A 20,773-nucleotide genomic window follows, 5' to 3' on the forward strand; every position below is an offset into this window, starting at 1 on the left:
ATGTAAAGTTTTAGTTACATATTCTTTATACTAGACTGATTCATCATGAATGGAACTCTTCATCATGATCTTTTTCTTATCTGCCACATCTCTCGCTCCTACATAAAGTTTTCTCTGTATTTTTACCAGCCAAATTGCTTAGGAATTGTACCCTAGATGGGTCATGTATTCCTTAGTAGATTTTAAATTCCACAAAGATGTGGACTCTGCTCCACTCTCTGCTCCCCATCCCAGAGAGTTGTTCTCAGTGCAGTATTATACACACCAATCCATTTGGTTCCAGGTTTTGAACCAATTTAGTAAAGCAACAAGAAATCAATTAGAAATGTATTTTCATTACCATCAGGCAAATGTTTGAGATAACGGTACCCATATTTCTGGGTGCTTTGAAATGGCAGGTAAAGGAGAAGACTTGGGAGATTTCCCATTGCTTAACATGTCACTCTGTTTTTGACAAAAGAAACCATTCCTGTTGAGCTAATTAGCAAGGTAGCTTTGAATATCTTAGAGGTAATGTATTTCTTTTTTCTGTTTCAGCTGCACGTATTATTTCCACACTTTCCCCCCAGAAACCTGTGAACGAAACAAAAAGCTCTTTAACTGAAGTCAGAGGTCATAGAAGTTTATAGGGTGGTAGATGGACTGAACATCACCATGTCATTCAGTTGTTCCTAGTGGCATTTCTTCTGGTGCCAGGACAGAAACCGACCTATCAGAAAGCATCTCGAGCAACACTGTCTTTTTGGTTGCTTTATTCTGAGAACATTTCAAAGCCACAAGCTGGAGAAACAAATGCTTCCCTTTTCCTGGGGTGGGCAGGGGGCGGGCGGGTGGTAGGGAGGCAGTTGAAGACTTGATATTTATACATTCATGGATTCAACCTTGCAATAATAGCATCTTTTCGCTTGGGGAAAACTTTTGATAAAAGGAATAGGAGTGGTTCAATGCTAAACTAGTTTGTGGTTTCTTTAGGGGTGCTTTGGACCCTCTTAAATTTATGTAGCTACTTGCTATAGCAACTTTTGGGAAGGAAGCACTAACCTTGAAATGGTTCGTAAAAATTCACTTCTTCTGGATGAAGACCTCTGTTTTCTTTGCTCAGATTTGTTTTTAAACAGCTGTCCAGCCAGTATATATCTTTTCAGTCACTATGTCCTCATTTTCTGTACATCACTCCATTGTAATATATCAGTTTCTAGTCAGTTTAATGCCATTCAAATACAGTGAAGAAATATACCTTTAAGTTGAACACAAATATACTACAGGATTTTTGTGTTATTTGAAGGCACCGATCAAGTCCACATCTCTCCTCAGTTCTAAGGCATCTCCTCCTATTAGCATATACTAAAGAAATACAAATTAATTAATATGAAGGTCATATAAATCTCATAAACATCAATAATTTTTCATACTTTTAGTAAAGAAAGAGAAAAGGTCAGCAGGGGAAGAAACATGGAGATCATGCCCACATTTTCTCATCTTTTTCTTTTCATCTTGAGAAGTTTGCCTCCCTAAAGCCAGAAATAGGAGGTGGCGAGGAAGTAACAGGAACTGTCCTGGGAGAAGCTGAGGCATCTAAACTGGTTCTGAACTTTATTTGGGCAGGAGTAACCACCACTGATTTCACAATCACCAGTTCCACTCCTGTCTCTAGGAAAAGCTGCAAATTCACAAAAATAGTTTTAAAAAATTTTCTCCTTTCTTTCCTTTTTTCTTCCTTCCTTCCTCCCTCCTTCTTCCTCCTTTTTTCCTCTCCCTTTTTTTGTTCTTACCTTCTTACAATCTTTTGCCTTTTGTATGATTCCCTCCAGCTGCACAGAATCTTCCACCTCATACATTCCCTTCTTCCTGGCTTGTTAATACCTCCTTCCCCTGCATCATCTTGGTTTAATGGACTGCAGAACTTATATAGGGGAGACTTTTGTAAGCTAGACTCTCATCCATGTGGGCTAGTGTTTGTCTCTTTTTTCCCAACCTCTTCTATTTAATTTACTAGAGAGTGAAATAACTAGTTAGCAATGCAGCACTCCCAGACCTCACTTTTGGGATTAACATATGCCACCATGGAGCTGCTTATTCCATGGAGAAATCACCTCAGTTGACATGGCCTCAAAATTTGGAAATTATCAAATAATAAAAGTTCTCCTGGGACTTCCCTGGCAGTGCAGTGGTTAAGAATCCGCCTGCCAATGTAGGGGACACGGGTTTGATCCCTGGTCCAGGAAGATCCCACATGCCACGGAGCAACTAAGCCCGTGCGCCACAACTACTAAGCCTGTGCTCTAGAGCCTGCGAGCCACAACTACTGAGCACACATGCTGCAACTCCTGAAACCCGCATGCCTAGAGCCCTGCTCTGCAACAAGAGTAGCCACTGCAATGAGAAGCCCGTGCACCACAATTAAGAGTAGCCCCTGCTTGCTGCAACTAGAGAAAGCCTGTGCACAGCAATGAAGACCCAATGCAGACAAAAAAATAAAAATAAATAAAATAAAATTATAGAAATGGAAAAAATATTTTGAAAAGCAAAAAACAAAGAAAAGAGTTTTCCTGTGATCAAGAATGTAAAATCTGGGGCTTCCCTGGTGGCGCAGTGGTTGAGAGTCTGCCTGCCGATGCAGGGGACACGGGTTCGTGCCCCCGTCCGGGAAGATCCCACATGCCGCGGAGCGGCTAGGCCTGTGAGCTATGGCCGCTGAGCCTGCGCGTCCGGAGCCTGTGCTCCGCAACGGGAGAGGCCACAACGGTGAGAGGCCCGTATACCGCAAAAACAAAAACAAAAACAAACAAACAAAACAAACAAACAAGAATGTAAAATCTGTTGGGAAAATTAATATTTTCATCCGAGATAACTTATTAAAATGTATTCTTAACTGCACTACTGTCTTTTTCTACCATGACTTATTGGGTGTAGACCACAGTTTTCTTCATTTGTCTCCTGTAGAGATTACAATCAACATTTGGTTTAGAAAATAGTTTTACAAATGTTTGCCTTAAAAATTGCTCAGTGCTTAAGGAGCTCTTTCTGGATGGTGTTGCTAGCCTTTTTCTAGCCGAGTCATCTTTTTTTTCTTACTAACTCGTTTCAGTAAATTGTTCACAAAAGTAGAAACATTGCCCATCTGTAATAAACATCCGTGAGAGCAGTAGCCATCACCAGAGCCATGCACTTTTATAGATATTATTCTGTTTTCAGGCTTGCTGACCTTTCACCTCTTTATTGGTTGCCATAGTGATGATCTGAGCTCTGCTTAATAGAGCTTTACTAAAATGAAGACAATCAATAAGCTTTTTAACAGTAATGTTTATATTGATAGTTCCTAATAACATGTATCAAAATAAAATTTAGCCATATAAATGTATCCAATAGTGGAGTTTTATTTTTAAAAACATGTTTAGGTACATGTTTATGTAAGTTGCAAATGGTTAAGTACATTCTGTGGCTTTCTTAGAATTCCTGGAATACCTTTGTGAGGATATAAAAATATGGATGCAACTTGAAATGTAGATTTGAAAGGTTATTATGAAGTGGATTATAAAACTTTTTTATAACAGCAAACTTCAGAAGTGCAACTTCCATGGTTAATGATTTCTCATTCAAAGCAAGTCTGAGATCTCTTGTAGCACCTTGTCCTAAGAACACTCAAGGCCAAGCTGTCCTCATATGCACCTGTACAACTTCTAATGATTTCAGAGGAATCCTGCAACACTCAGGAGAAGGAAAGTTGGTGATCTGCCAAAATTCACCTGGCAAAGTAGAAGAGCATGAAATATGTTTGTTTCCAAAGTTCACTTAACAGTTTTAAATATTTTACTCATTGGTAGTAGATAGACTACTATTTTTAGGCTTATAGTGAAACTTTTATGAACACGCCTTTGAGGAATTTGATTCTTTTTCTTTTAGAATTAAATAATATTTGTTTTCAAATTATGTTCACATATTCTGGTTAACATGTTGTAAGTAAAATTCAAGTACATTTAGTGTAATAAGCTCTCCTGGGTTGTCATTACCAAGAAGGAAGTCTGAGGGGTGACTTAATTCTTCCTCTCATTAAGAACTAGCATATGTTTTTTGGAAGAAATCAGATAATAAATAAGTGAATCTATGATGTGCCAGGTGGTGATAAGATCCAGGAAGTTAAATAAAACAGGACAAGGGTATAGAGAGTAAACGGGGAGTGAGAAGGAAGTACTATTTTAGATACAGTTGTCAGCCAAAACCATCATCTCTGCCTGCATTATTGCATCAGGCTTCTAATTGGGTTGTAGGTATTTTCCAGGTAAACATCCTTGCCGCAAACATTTTTGCAGCAAACAGTTTTTGCCATATAACTAATTGGCCGTAAGGTAATTTTACCACGAAAGATGAAATAACTGGTTGACAGTTTGGTTTCATTTCTGCATTGATGGAGTACTCCTATTTTTATATTAGATAAATCTTAGCCCTCATAATGGTCTCTACAGTGATGAGTAGATGTGGCGATCTTAAAATACTGGATGATAACAATTATATCGACTTGATAGAAAAGACGGTAATAAATTACTGGAAGTGTGAAATAAGAGAATGTAAAGCCAGATTGCATACGATACTAGAAAATGATAACATATTGGTTTGCAAATCCTTCGGTGATTTGAAGGTGCAGAGTTGAACCCACATTTCCTATGCAACTTTGGAATGTCTATCAGTAGACGTGTGACAATTTGCCAAGAACAAACAACAGCATAGAAGCTTTCGTAAAGCAATACAAAGCTCAGTTGCAAGTATGCACCCTAGCATTTGGAAACTGATACCTCTCTTAATTAAGGAATAAATTTTAGCAAAAAGGTGTGATGCTGAATGAGGAGACGAATCAACAAGCAAAAACCAAAGGTATAAAATACTATGAACGAAAGACTTGGAAGACAAGTGCTTAGGTACAACTCATTAAATAAAATTAGTTATTTATGCAGTATCACCATGAAGCTCTTACACATTTTAAATGTATTCAAATGTTTTGTATTTCACTATAAAGTCTTTTAAATTTTGTTATTCATTTTTCACTTTCATTGTTTCCTTTTTTTTTGCGGTACGTGGGCCTCTCACTGTTGTGGCCTCTCCCGTTGCGGAGCACAGGCTCTGGGTGCGCAGGCTCCGCGGCCATGGCTCACGGGCCCAGCTGCTCCGCGGCATGTGGGATCTTCCCGGACGGGGGCACGAACCCGTGTCCCCTGCATCGGCAGGCGGACTCTCAACCACTGCGCCACCAGGGAAGCCCCATTGTTTCCTTTTTAATGTCACTTTTATTTTTTGTTATTTTATCTTTTACAGCAGAATTGCCTTATGGCCAAGTAGTTATTCAGCAAAAATGTTTGCAGCAAAAATGCTTACCACGAAAATACCAGATACATTGTAATTGGTTTCTTAGCTTTTACTTTGTGCCCCTAGTGTCTGTTCACACAGCGGTCACTCAAGATATAAGTTAGATCCTATCTTTTGTCTGTTCAGAACCCTGTGCCAGCTTCCACCCGGAATAAAATTCACAGTTCTTTTAGCCTTCAAGACCCCACATGATCTTTTTCTTTTTGACCTCCCTGACCCCATTTCCTTCTACCTTTCTCCTCATTTACTGCACTTGAGGCAAAGATTGTTCCTGAACACTCCAAGTAGGTCTCCACCTTAGGGCACCTTGCACTTGCTTTCCTTCTGCTGGGAACATGCTTCCCTGAGATACTTCTCTTGTAGCTCCCTGCCCCCTCCTCAGAGTGGCCTTCTGTGACCAGTCTCTCTAAAGTAGTGTCCCACCATCACTTTGTCTCTTTGTTCTGTTTTCTTTTTCTTCATAGCACTTATGATCTCTTGCTTTTGTATTACATACCCATCTGTGGTTGTATGAGAACATAAGCACCACAGAGCAAGGATCTGGGCTCTCTCACTCACTGCTATATCTCCATCACCTGGAATAGTGGCAGCATATTGCAAGAGCTCAGTAATTATCTGTGGCTAAAAGAATGAATGTGCCTCAAGTATGGATTGCTGAAAAATGGGGGGAAAATAGTAATAAAATGTCAAATGGTTTGGAGGTTTTAAAAAGGATCGCAGGTGCTAGTGCTTTCCACGATCCTAATTCTGTCTTCCATTGTCACCTAGCAGAACAGAACTGCAACTGCATCCTCGCCTCAACTCCCTTTCCCCGCCTTTGCTTTTATCGCAGAGAGTCTTCACCAACTAACATGAGTGCATACTGTGTAGCTGTGCATTATAGATGTAAAATTTTGGTGATCGCATTTCCAATTTCTAAAATACTTAACGTGGGTTAACATATGGTCATGTTCTTTCTTTTCTTGATTACAGCATCACCAAATGCCCCAAAACTCGGACCCATGGAGCTGACCATTATTATTACTGTGCCAGTTTGCCTCCTGTCCATAGCTTCACTGCTGACAGTATGGGCATGCCAAGGTCGACTGTGCACCTACAGAAAGAAAAAGAGACCAAACGTGGAGGAGCCCCTTTCTGAGTGCAATCTGGTCAATGCTGGGAAAACTCTAAAAGATCTGATTTACGATGTGACTGCCTCTGGCTCTGGCTCTGGTATGTGCCTATTGTTCATTTTTCAGTAAGAAAAACTCTACTTAAAAGTAACACCCATTTTAACAAGAAAGGGCCCAAATATTCTTAATTCCATTGTTTAAAATGCTTGATATGGTACATTCTGGCATGGAAACTCCTTTCAGGATTTGATGAAGAGTAAAAACTGTCCTGGCCTAAAGAATGAATTGCTTTTTGTGCCTTTAGGTGTTCAGATTCTCATTTTCACATGCCTTCAGTATTTATTTCTGAAGCCAGAAAGAGTTTTTTTTCTCTGCCCTCTCCCACATTATGGTTAGTAATAATCATGGTTGCCGTCTTGGTCATGTTTCGTGGGCACAAAATAGTTACGGGGCTTAAGCAGTTGAGTTCTGGGGAAAGCATATTAGTTATGCAAAGTAGCGTTCTTTGCTTGTGATTAGAAAGGTCTTTGGAATCGGTAGGCAACCCCTGGGATCAAGAATGTGATCTTGAAGCATAGAAACGGAAGATGAAAGGGAACAGCGCAGCATTCCTGGGCTGGCTTGTGCTCCTAAGGTTATATGACAACTCTTTCCCTCTTTAATGGAACTTCAGAACCCCTGATGAAGCAGTTCAAAATACCAGGCTGGGGCTTCCCTGGTGGCGCAGTGGTTGAGAGTCCGCCTGCCGATGCAGGGGACACGGGTTCGTGCCCCGGTGTGGGAGGATCCCACATGCCGCGGAGCGGCTGGGCCCGTGAGCCATGGCCACTGAGCCTGCGCGTCCGGAGCCTGTTGCTCCGCAACGGGAGAGGCCACAACAGTGAGAGGCCCGCATACCGCAAAAAAAAAAAAAAAAAAAAAAAAAATACCAGGCTGTCTTATGGCTTAAATGAGCCTTTCTCATAGCACAAAGCATCTGAGGGCTTTTTGAGTTTCCGGTGACAGAAGAGCGTTGACCCCCAACCCACATCCCGTAATAACAAACTCCCTAAAATGGCAGAGGACTCCCAACTTTCATGTATAATTCCAGAAATCCTGTCAGCATGTGGTGTTGCAGAAGCATGAACGAGGGTAAGACTAATTGAGTCATTTCAGTCACCCCTGCATCCCATCTTGCTTTGGAAAGATCATTAAGGATGATTACCCCAAACAGATTTTGAGGAACTCCCTTGCCCATGGCCTTTGGGAGTGTCCAGGCAGGCACAATTAACAAGGGCAGATGACAGAGGGTTGGTAGCATCTATGTGGGCATCCATATTTAACAAGAAGCAGCTTTGGACTCAAAAGTATTTATCAGAAAAGAGAGGCCTAGGGATTCCCTGGTGGCGCAGTGGTTGAGATGCAGGGGACACGGGTTTGTGCCCCGGTCTGGGAAGATCCCATATGCCGCGGAGCGGCTGGGCCCGTGAGCCATGGCCGCTGAGCCTGCTCATCCGGAGCCTGTGCTCTGCAACGGGAGAGGCCGCAACAGTGAGAGGCCCGCGTACCGCAAAAAAAACAAAAAAACAAAAAAGAAAGGAAAGAGAGGCCTACTTATGTCATCCAGAAAACCCAGATAGTTGGCTGCTTTTGGGGGCAAGATCGCTTGCTCACTGACCAAAGCCTCAATGTTTACAACATCACTGCACAAATCAGGTGGCATGTTTTCAAAGGAGGAATACTGGAAAGAGTATCTCCAAACTGCGAAGTTTATAAAACTGAAATCCAGATTAAATTGTTGGATAGAAAGTTGACATTTTTTCTTTAGAAGTAAAACTTACTAGGATTTAATACTCTTTCCTTCCTTGAGTGTTACCTTTTGGGGGCCACTGCTCCCTAACTTCCTGAGCCCTGGCAATGTTCTAGGCTCAGAATATAGGCACAGAAAACTCTGATTTGTGCCAAATTCCTTGAAACCTTATACAATTTATTAAAAGGTTCAAGTGATTAAATAACCATCTATTTAATCCCCACCAAACCTTTCAGTTCGTATGAAGAGATAAGGCAGAAATATGTGTTTTGGAGCTACTTCTTGACTATACTTAAGATTGACCAAGGATTTCCCTTTCAAATAAAAGTAATGAAGATTTTATAACTGGAGACTGGATATTTAGTTTAAGAAAGCAGTTGTGAGCCAGGGCATAAAATCTAAAATTAACGTTAAGTTTTTTGGTATTTTTGTGCATCTTGAAACCTAAATCTGGACTTATTGACTGCTGGACCCTTTCCTCTTTAGATTATTCTAAGTTCTTTCTTAAAAGAAAGCCGTGAATATACCCAAGCATGGATGATTTCTTTAATGATCAACTTAAAATAGTTCTAGGCACTTTTCTCCAAAGCCAGCTGCATATGTTTGCCAGTGACCACTGGCTAACAGTAATGGATGGCCATACTGCCTTTGATCATCAGGGAGAACGGGTCCATGTGTAGCAAGGCTTCTGTCACAAAAGCTCACCACCCATAGGAAGGAAATCAGGAGTTCTGCTTCTCCTCTGCTTCTCTTCCCTGGACAGCGACCTTAAGCAAGAAGCAGCTTTGTCAGATGTTGAGAGACAAAAATTATGAAGCATATCCCGACCTGGTCAGGGACAGATTACGAAGAGATATAATGTTCACAAGAGAGGAAAATGGACTAGTGTTTGACTGGGTGGTCTTTGAGAGATCATGGTGTCTCAAGTGACTTCTAAGAGGCTTGGTAGGTTTCTGCTTTCCTGTCGTGATATAACACTACTGATAGATGGTGACATTTCCATAAGTCAGGCATCAGCTTTTACAGCCCCTGGTAAAAAAGAGTAACATAGCAGGGAGAGCCAAAGTCCATATGTCTTCAAAGGAAATCTCTAAGTGTGTAACACAAAAATTACTCAGCTTATTTTTGGTGGTTGCTTTAAAAGATGCTGAAGCAATTTTCATTGTTTTACTGCCTCAACTTAATTGCTGTGCTGAGTACCATAGATGAAATCCTTCTTTGTCCCCAGCCTGAGGCATTGATTATGTGCCTAATCAATTTGCAGTTTGAAAACATTGGCTTATCTAGTTCTCTAGCCAATTGTTGTTGTTGTATTGTTGGTATTGTTGTCGTTGTCATCGTTGTTGTGATTGGTCGTGGTGATGCTTTTGTGAGTTTGTGTGTGCAAGATGAGGGGAGGGAAGAGAGAGATTGAAATTGTACTTTGGCTTAATAATTGTTAGTACAACTTCCATTGTGTGGCAAGTAGTGAAACTGACTATGGCTTACAAAAATATCCTGGATAGTTTGCTGCTAGAAATCTTTCCAGCTGGGGAGGACTGTAGTCATATCCACTGAATGGTGACAGCATAAGAATTTGGATTGAAAAACAGTGTTTTAGTTGTAGGTCTGACTTCCACTTATTCCTGGGCAAGTTTTTGACTACCACACAGCCCCAATTTTCTCATCTCTAAATGATAAAGTTGAACCAGATGATCTCAGAAGAACTTTCTGGCTGTGAGGCTTTGTGACTAATTGTTGAGATCCATAATAGCAAATTTATAGTCTGTGCTTATTTAGTCATGGTGGGTGGTTCTCATGAACATGAGAACATCTGAATAAACTGGCTCATTTCAGGAGTAGAGGTCGAAGCCTACAGGAGCTTACAGGGTTGTTGCTATAAGGGTTTCCCAGCCATCTGAGTACAATGACAACTAAACATGACTTTCCCAAATAAATTATACTGTGACCTCTTTAGCTATTTTCCTTCTAATTATAAGAGTAATAAATATTTATGGACTATTGTGGACATTAAGCAAATGTAAAGAATTAGAAAGGAGAATATCACAATTTACTTCACCCCGATTCCACTAAATAGAAATACCCATCATAGCATTTAGCATATATTCTTTTCAGTCTTTTTCCCGTGAATATTTTCAATAGCTAGATACACTTATTTAGATGGATAGAATTTGCTATGCTATTTGTCTTTAACAAAAGTATTTTTTCATTTAACAAGGTATGGTTTTTATTATAGCAGAAGTACTTTCCTATGTCATTAAGAAATAACTCTTCATAAACAGCATCATTATTTTTGGCTCTAAGTAATCCATCCTTAGACATAATGTTAAGCGCCAAACCATTATTGAGCATGTAATAGGCCAGATACCGTGCTAGGTGCTTACCATGCTTATTAATTCTCAAAGTATCCCTATGATATAGGTAATATTATTGCCCACAGGTTTGCAGGCAAGGAAGCTGACGCTCAGAGAAGTTCAATAATTTGCCCATGATTACCATGTGGCATAGATGAAATCTGAACCCAAGCCTTTCTTATCTGTGGTCTCAACCTCTGCACTGTACTTAACAATTTTTCTATTATCAGACACTTTTCCTTACTTTTTCTATAAGTAATAATGTATTAAATATCTTGACATAAATTTTTCTGCATTTTTCATTAAATCTTTAGAATAGAGTTCTAGAGGTAAAGCTATTGGTTCAAAAGAACCTAAACATTTTACATACATTCAGAATATATTTTCTTTGACTTTCTTTTATTCCACAGAAAATATCCATTTGATATTTTCTATGACTGTACCTTGCTTTCAGTGTAACATGACTGCCTCACTTCATCATTGAATTCGATTCTTCACTTTCCAGTTTTAACTTGGTTTTTTAAAAAATTCATAAAGCATTCTCTGTTGTACTAGGAATCATATATTTTATTTTAGAGGCTAACTGCTTATGCTTTTTAACCTTTGTGTATTTAGCAAACTGACTGGCTTCAATGTGCAAATCAGAGAGATTTGCAACAATTTTGGAAAATTAGATATCTGCAGTGGCAGGCTATATTCAAGAAATTTTTATTTGTGAATGTGAGAAGAGAAATCATAGTAAGAATTTGGAGTACTTTTTGAGCATGCTTGGACTAAATTAAAGTTTGGTATAATGGTGCTTATTTCTTCGAAATCAGTAAAATTACTAAAGTGGTTAAATGTTTGCTTTTTTATGTGAAAATAATGGTCATCATGACGGTTATTTTCTGGCAATTACTTGGTTTTAATCATCAATTTCATCTTTTCTTTGGTTAGGTCTGCCTCTGTTGGTTCAAAGAACAATTGCAAGGACGATTGTACTTCAGGAAATAGTAGGAAAAGGTAGATTTGGTGAGGTCTGGCACGGAAGATGGTGCGGGGAAGATGTGGCTGTGAAAATATTCTCCTCTAGAGATGAAAGATCTTGGTTTCGAGAGGCAGAAATTTATCAGACCGTTATGCTGAGACATGAAAACATCCTTGGTTTCATTGCTGCTGACAACAAAGGTATTTTCAGTCTAATTGGGTCCAGCGAATAAGATATTATGTCTACTATCAGAGGAGAATAAATAATCTCTTTGTTTTAATAAAATCTACGTAAAAGTCTGATTTCTTTTTTGAGGAAAGAAAATGCTTTCCTCTTCTCCACAGATAAATGTGCAATAAATGTAAAATAAAGCAGGGCAGACGAGTGATATGAAGTCATGATGACACTATAGCCAGCTTGATATTTAAAATATTTGATGACTGGTATGGCACAGGAGCTAACCAACCAGAACAGAAGCTTCAACTGGAGCAGAGTTTTGGGAGAACCCTGCCATGCTAGGTTTTATCCCTTTAGTTGCTGGGTCATAAAAAGATCTGGAGGCATCTTGAGGGTTCAGGAGTTGCTTTGGGTGTCTAGGACAAAGGAATACCATTGGACGTTTTGAATAGCAGCTGTTAGTTAAACAGGATAGAAATATTTCAATATTTTGATAACTGGTACAAAGATACCAATGAATGATAGTTGAATATTCATCTTTGTTAGGACTATACTTTCATCTGTACAACAGACCTCAACTCCAGGACTCTAGTTTTCTATGAACATTATTAGAAGGGTGGCAAACAAGATAATTTTAGTGAAATTAATGTACTTTGAGTATGGTTTATATCGTGAGGTTTAACATTAACAACCCCAAATAACACTGCTTTATGAGATTTGTAGAATAAGCAGACCATCAACTTTTTGGTATTTAAATCAATAGTCATAAAATTTTGTGCATATGCCCAGTAATCAGGAACTAGATAATAGAGTTTGTGGATTACCTATGCTCTCTTTCTTCTTTTTGCATAGCTTTTACTCATTTAGCTGTGCAACAGTTCCCTTAAAGGGAAACAGGGAACAAAGGTGAGCAAAACTTGATCCAGTCAATTATTTTTTTATTTGTATCAGTTATACTCATGAAGAACTTGGGAGAGGTGGAGATTATAACATCTATCTAGCCACAAATTATCTGTGGCTATCAGAAACCTACCATTACCTAGGAAAATTTAAAATCTATGGTTATTTCTATTTAATATAAGCTTGATCATGAAAGTATTTATGATTAATTAGATGGCCAAAGAGAAGTTTAGTGCTATTATACATTTTGGCCGTAGTTATGTTTGCTGATGATCTGTCTTTTCTGATTTGCCAGGGAGAAACTGAATAAAGCCAAGTCAAGCCAGGGAGAAACTGAGCTTAAAAAAGGAAAAGGTTCTTTCCAAATTCTTAACTATACTATTGAAAATGAAACATTTCTTATTAAGCTGTTAAGAACTTTTACTTTTTCTTCGTAACATTGAGCTAAACTATCTACTGGTTAGCTTCATTCGCAATGTTATGAAAGCAGTAATGACTGCAGTTATATGGATCATCCTGATAGAGCTAATTTAATCATGACATCTATTGGATTATAAAACAATATGCACAGCAAAGATCACCCTTGATTGTCTCTTCTTCAGTTTAACTGGTCTACCTGTGTCAATGGCTTACTTGTTAGTGGCTTTGATTCCAAGTGGTCTGTAACGTCACTTTCACTTTCATGCATTTCTATATCTTTTGCAACATTTACAGTTTCACTCTTTAGTTTAGTCAACTGTCTGACAAAGACATTGATACGAGAGGGCAAAGATAGCCACTGGTGTTAAGCAGGGAGAGAGGTGTAAGTGTTAGTTTTATATGTGGTCAGTTTATTAGTGAACTTTATCATGTTATGTTGATTTTTGCATTCCTAGGAAATGTTATCACTCCCTGGATTTGGAAATTAAATACTTGGATAACCAGGAGCTCTTGCACATAAAGCACTAGGTACAAAAATTCCTTAGCAAATGTTCTTTAATTATAGTTCCCTTTCACTGAGGATCAAAACTGGTCAGGACTTCCCAGGGCTATTGTAGACATCTGATTCTGAAAGCTAAAGCTAAGTCTAGGGACTCTAATACCTAGAGAAATTTTAGGCTAATTTCTCGTCTGCTAAAAATCTTTTATAAACTGGATTAGCTTTGGTTAAATAAGGTAAATTATTTGAAGAGGTCTAGTAATTGTGTTTGGCACTTATATTAAGCTTGGAGGGAAATCATAAATTTCATATTTTGAAATATGAATAGTATGACCATCCTTGGAATGTTAGAGCTTTTATGATAGTAATAATACTTTGTGTAAATTTGTTATATTTCTGTTTTTTATTGGTACAATCTTTCTTAAAAGCTCAAGAATAATTTATAACACAACGCTGAGCCTAAATGCATCTCTCAGTAGTTTCTGCCATAATGTGGTTGCCATAATACCAGCAGGTATTGATATAGAGGGAATAAGAAAGGAGTAGTTCAGTTGGTAGAATCACTGCCTCACAGCTTCCTATAGCGATGGTGGGTACACGTAACAGGTTCTAATATATCAGTAGGAATTCGTTGAGAATTTTCACCCTACCAACTTGGACTGTAAGTATTATCACGGAAGGAGTTAACTTTGCTTTGTTAACAACACAGATTTGCTTTAAACACTGACATTTGTTAAAAGCTTTTGGCTTCTTTCTCAACATAAACTTACAGCAACAAAATAACTTTTTCCTGTTAGATAATGGAACTTGGACTCAACTTTGGCTTGTCTCTGAATATCATGAACAGGGCTCCTTATATGACTATTTGAATAGAAACATAGTGACAGTGGCTGGAATGATAAAACTGGCACTTTCAATAGCTAGTGGTCTGGCCCACCTTCATATGGAGATTGTTGGTACACAAGGTATGTATTTTCTTTCTAATTTTTTTTCTCCTTGAATATGAGGATAGAAACACTAAGTTGTATTTTAGTGTTCAGCTGTGTTTTAGTTTATTACAAACAATTATCAAATGTAAAGAAACACTAAAGGTATTTTATAAAGCTGAAGGTTTTGTCATGATATAGCCAACTCTCATCTACATACTTGTCATTTTGTATACTATCCATAATAATATTTTTATTCCTAGTGGCTCTATCTTTGCTATTTACAATATGTACCTGAGAGATCTTGCTTTAGTGGCAAATGCTCTATTTTCAGAGAATACAAATGATTTAACTGTTTACCTTTGATAATTAAAATAATTAGAAAGAGTTATTCTGACCTTAAAAAAATACTTATATATCATGTACTTGAACTCCAAATAATACACACTGTCTCGTCTGTTTATTGAGTTAATAGAGAATTGACTCTAGAAAGTCAGTCTAGTCACTGTAGTGCTTCTCAGATTTGGATTCATGATCCCTTTAAACTCTTAAAGATTATTGAGGACCCCAAAAGTTTGTATATGTGGGTTATATCTATTAATATTTACTATATTAGAAACTAAAATTGAGAAATTTTAAAGTATGTATTAATTTACTTAAAGTATAATAATTAACCAATTAAATATTAAAATAAATAACATAATTTTTAAAAGTTACATAATTTTTGTAGTGCAAAAGCCAATCTAGCTAAAATAATGCCATTTTACACTTTTGCAAATCTCCTTAATGTCTGGATTTTCATACCTGTTCTTCATTCAGTCTGTCCCAGTATGTTGTTTTTGGTTGAAGTATGTGAAGAAAATGTGACATCACACAGATATGTAGTTGGAAAAGAGCCTTAAGGACCCCCAGGGATCTTTGGGCCCCATTTGAGAACTGCCGGTGTAGGGTAGTAGAAGTTTGAAACATGTTTTGTAAGAGAATATTTGCTGTGTTCTTATGTGGACGTAGCAATGCTAATACTTTCCCTACTTATTCAGCAAATATTTACTAGTGGTTACTAAATGTCACCTAGTGTTCTAAGCATTGGAGGCATGGTGATGAGTAAGACATAGCCACTGCCCTTATGTAGCCTACAGTCTAGTTGGGAGGGACAGATAATGCATATGAATGAGTAAGATAATTTAGATAGTGATAAGGGCTATGAAGAAGACAAAATGGGATAGTCTGATGGAGAATGACTTGGAATGTAGAATGGGGGTCAGGGAAGACCTTTCTTAGAAGATAACATTTGAGCCAAGTCTTCAAGATGACTCCTTTCAGAGAGGTTCAATCTCCAGTAATGAAAAAAGTGAATATGTTTACCTTATGCTTCCTAGGTAAACCTGCTATTGCTCATCGAGATATAAAATCAAAGAATATCTTAGTGAAAAAATGTGAAACTTGTGCCATAGCAGACTTAGGGTTGGCTGTGAAGCATGATTCAATACTGAACACTATTGACATACCTCAGAATCCTAAAGTAGGAACCAAAAGGTAAGATAACTTACTTTGGTAGCATACTGAGACTTATGACTGCCCCATAAACATGAATGCCTGGGATATGTGTACAGGGAGGTGGGTGCAAATCCAAAGTGGGAAACCATTAGGCCCAAGAAAGCAAGAAGTCTTCTCTGGGTCACCGAGAAATCAGTGGCACAATGGTTATAAAGCAAGAAGAGTTGGCATTTGGTCATATAGGAAGTAGCTATTTGTGTGGCGAGTCCAGTGGAAAGGAATGGTGGAAGTGATGGTGATATATTATTTTTAGCGTGCCACATCTGAGAATAGTTTTCCTACAGAGAGGAGGAAAAAAATGTTAGCAGTGTATAGCTCCTCCAAAGCCTTTATATCAATACTTCAATACCTCGTAAATGAACTGAAACTCAGGGCTAGTTCTATACATTCAGGTCCTAACAACAGATATAGAATCAATACACTGAACTAGGTAGGTGATATAATATATATATCTATATAATATAGGTGATATATATATATATATAATATTCTCTCAATATTTAAAAATATTATGTAACATATTTACCTATAGTTGTACTTATCCGTAAGTCTGCCCAGTTGATGTGTATTAAGGTAATATGAGTTTGGACACAATTCCCACTTTCAAGGAACAGAATCTCTGAAAGTTAAGAACAAGCATGATTTATATAGAGCATACCACACGTATGTCAGGACAGACCCATTAGTAATGGGATTCCTGGTGTTTTCTTATTATAGCCAGACTGTGGCCATATGGCCAGCATACTTCTGTTTCCTTTCATTTGAATTTCAGGATCTGTGCTACTTTGGCATAATTCCAGGCTTCTTGACCTTGAAATCAGAAATAACCAAAACACTTTCCTGGAGTTGTTAAAGGCCCTTGAGAGTAGAGAATTTCTAAGCTGGTATAGTTAGCCTACAAGCCATATTTGAGATTCCAGGCCAGTCCCTCTGAGTCCTTCACTTTGTTCCCTGGGAGACTTTAATGGGGCCCCAGAAACACTTCAGGACAATTTATTCAGACTGGGCAGCCCTAAGGGACCTCTTCTTTTTTCCCTTTAAAAAGCAAGTTTTAACTTGTCCGTCAGGGAAGTCTGGGATGCTGGATTCCTTCAGAGAATCTAAAGCTTTTAAAATATTGGGGAGAAAAAAAAAAAAAAATATTGGGGAGAGTGTTGCATCCTCACCTTAATATTCTGAGAAATCCTCGAAATATCCCTAAGACAGCTAGGCTCAGTCAGGTCCCAGGGACTGTAGAATTTTTAATTTAGTCCTATTCAAGCAAGGCTGTAATTTTATTGGAGCCAATATATAATATGAATATATGTTTTGGAGCCAATGTTTAATAACATTGTTCATTCAGAGCAGGTATTTGTGGAATGATGCTGAGCACTGTGTTGGAGCACTGGGCCCACCATGATGAATAGAACATACTCCTTGCCCTCAAGGAGCTTTCTTGGCTACAAACTACGGGGAATTGAGTTCCATCTTTCCTATTGAGTGCTTTCCAAGTATTTGGCTCCTGGCCCACAGGCTTTAACACTAGAATGATCTCTAGTTCTATTTAAAATATTTTTAAAATTATCGTTCAATAATTAAATAAATTTATAAATAAATAAAACACAATTATGTCAATAGATGCAGTAAAAACATTTAAATAAATTTAATCTCCATTATTGATAAACACTCCCAACAAACTAGAAATGAAAGGAAACTTTCTTAATCTTATAAAGGACTCCTACAAAAAACTTACAGTTAGCATCACACTTAGTGAACCCTGGCCCCCTGCATTGGGAACGCGGAGTCTAAACCACTGTGTCACCAGGGAAGTCCAGTTAGCATCATACTTAATTTTATTCTATTATAGTGGCTCAGATCAACCTGTAAATTTGATGTAAACTGCCTTAACATATTGTATATCAGGATTTATTAACATTGTGTGTTACTGGACTGCTATAAAATCATACACAGAATCTGAAGTGTGCATGTTTTTGAAGGTACATGGCTCCTGAAATGCTTGATGATACAATAAATGTGAATATCTTTGAGTCCTTCAAACGAGCCGACATCTATTCTGTTGGTCTGGTTTACTGGGAAATAGCCCGGAGGTGTTCAGTTGGAGGTAAGATTTTGGAAATATTCTTTGTGTCTGCCTTTCCTTGATGCGCTAATTCAATGCACTATATTGAATCGTTTCTAAATATTTAAGAGATTACCTTTTGGCGATATCTTTCCAGTGGCAAAAGTGGAGCATTTTGAACAGAATGGAGATTTTAGGTTGTGATTACCGCTTAGTTCTCCTGATAATTCTGATTTCCATAATAATACTTTGCAAAGCACTTGAAAATTTTCTTCTTTGAGCTGTATTCCTATTTTATATCAGAAATTAAACCCAAGGAAGCTAAATGACTTGCCAAGGCCGCAGGACTTAAATTGAAGTCTTCTGGTTCTCCGGCTTTTCTTGTTCATTTCTTTCCGGTGATGATGTATGTGTGGGGATTAAAGTGGAGGACAGAGGTAAGCAAAAACTAACTTCCTGACTCTACTGCTCCCAGCAGTTTAGAGATTAATAATGAGAGGAAGAATTTGGGAAGATGAAACCCTGTAAATGCAGTCTGATGAAGTTGTTTCATCAGTGGAGAAAAGTTAAATCCTGGTAGAAAATGATTTAGATTTTTCAGTTTCAAGTGAGACAGACTTAGTCCTAAACCTTGGTTTAGCAACTTCCTGAATGTCTGACTTTAGGTGAGTTATATGGTCTCACTTTCCTCATCTGTAAAACGAAGATAATAAAACTGACCTCTTGGGCTTTAAGGATTTAATGGACTAATTCAATTAATTCACGTGAAGCTTTTTGTATAGAGCCTGCTCATAGTAAACATTCAATGAAAGAACTGGGAGGGCGGGAAGATGGCGGAAGAGTAAGACGTGGAGATCGCCTTCCTCCTCACGGATACACCAGAAATACATCTACACGTGGAACAACTCCTACAGAACACCTACTGAAGGCTGGCAGAAGACCTCAGAGCTCCCAAAAGGCAAGAAACTCCCCACGTACCTGGGTAGGGCAAAAGAAAGAAAGAAAAAACAGAGACAAAAGAATAAGGATGGCACCTGCACCAGTGGGAGGGAGCTGTGAAGGAGGAAAAGTTTCCACACACTAGGAAGCCCCTCCGCGGGCGGAGACTGCGGGAGGCGGAGGGGGGAGCTTCGGGACCGCGGAGTAGTGCACAGCGACGGGTGCGGAGGGCAAAGCGGGGAGATTCCCGCACAGAAGATCAGGGCCGACCAGCACTCACCAGCCCGAGAGGCTTGTCTGCTCACCCGCCGGGGCGGGGGGGGGGGGGCTGGGAGCTGAGGCTCGGGTTTCGGTTTTGGACGGAGCGCAGGGAGAGGACTGGGGTTGGCGGCACCGGCCGAAGAGGCAAGAGACTTTTCCTTCCCTCTTTGTTTCCTGGTGCGCGAGGAGAGGGGTTTAAGAGCGCTGCTTAAAGGAACTCCAGAGACGGGCGCGAGCCACGGCTAAAAGCACGAACCCCAGAGACGGGCGGGAGACGCTGGGGCTGCTGCTGCCGCCACCAGGGGGGCTGTGTGCGAGCACAGGTCACTCTCCGCGCCCCTCTTCCGCGGAGCCTGTGCAGGCCGCCACTGCCAGGTTCCCGGGACCCAGGGACAACTTCCCCGGGAGTACTCACGGCGGGTCTCAGGCTGGTGCAACGTCACGCCGGCCTCTGCCGCAGCGTCACGCAGCGTCACGCCGCCTCTGCCGTCGCAGGCCTGCCCTGCACGCAGTGCCCCTCCTTCCCCCATCCCCCAACCCCCGGCCTGAGTGAGCCGGAGCTCCCGAATCAGCGGCTCCTTTAACCCCGTCCTGTCTGAGCAAAAAACAGACGCCCTCCAGCGACCTGCGCGCAGGGGCAGGGCCGGGTACAAAGCTGAGCTCCTGTGAGCTGTGAGAGCAGGGAGGAGAGGGGGAGGTCTCTCCCGGCAGCTGCGGAGGCGGCGGATTGAAGCTCCACAATCAACTTGATATACCCTGCATCTGTGGAATACCTGAATAGACAAGGAATGATCCCAAATTGAAGAGGTGGAATTTAGGAGCGAGATCTGTGATTTTTTTCCCTTTTCCTCTTTTTGTGAATGTGTGCGTGTATGCTTCTGTGTGAGATCTTGTCTGTATACTCTTGCTCCCACCATTTGTCCTAGGGCTCTATCCGTCCATGGTTTTTTAAAAAAAAAATTTTTTTTTCTTAATAATTAATTTTAATTGTAATAACTTTATTGTACTTTACCTTCGTTCTTTCTTTCTTTCTTTCCTTCCTTCCTTCCCTCCTTTAGACAGCAAATCACCCCAGGTTGAGGAGGTGGTCTCTGGGAGCAGGATTTATGATTTTTCCCCCTTTGCCTCTCTTTGTGAACGTGTAAGTGTATGCTTCTGTGTAAGATTTTCTCTGTATAGCTTTGCTTCCAACATTTGTCCTAGGGCTCTATCCGTCCATGGTTTTTTTAAAAAAAATTTTTTTTTCTTAATAATTAATTTTAATTGTAATAACTTTATTGTACTTTACCTTCGTTCTTTCTTTCCTTCCTTCCTTCCCTCCTTTAGACAGCGAATCACCCCAGGTTGAGGAGGTGGTCTCTGGGAGCAGGATTTATGGTTTTTCCCCCTTTGCCTCTCTTTGTGAACGTGTATGTATATGCTTCTGTGTAAGATTTTCTCTGTATAGCTTTGCTT

At 39.5% G+C, this 20,773-nt stretch overlaps 1 protein-coding gene across 1 annotated transcript in view; it reads left to right on the plus strand.

The window, feature by feature from the left end:
• The window catches only part of ACVR1C (activin A receptor type 1C), a 92,087-nt gene that overhangs the window by 58,699 nt on the left and 12,615 nt on the right, over positions 1-20,773 (plus strand). Inside the window, exons 3-7 of the mRNA XM_032638551.1 lie at positions 6,331-6,570; positions 11,550-11,780; positions 14,374-14,541; positions 15,882-16,038; positions 18,036-18,160. Of these exons, the coding sequence (XP_032494442.1) occupies positions 6,331-6,570; positions 11,550-11,780; positions 14,374-14,541; positions 15,882-16,038; positions 18,036-18,160 (921 nt within the window). The remainder of the gene's footprint in view (positions 1-6,330; positions 6,571-11,549; positions 11,781-14,373; positions 14,542-15,881; positions 16,039-18,035; positions 18,161-20,773) is intronic.

This window comes from Phocoena sinus, chromosome 7, assembly GCF_008692025.1.
Source record: "Phocoena sinus isolate mPhoSin1 chromosome 7, mPhoSin1.pri, whole genome shotgun sequence".
Taxonomy (NCBI): domain Eukaryota; kingdom Metazoa; phylum Chordata; class Mammalia; order Artiodactyla; family Phocoenidae; genus Phocoena; species Phocoena sinus.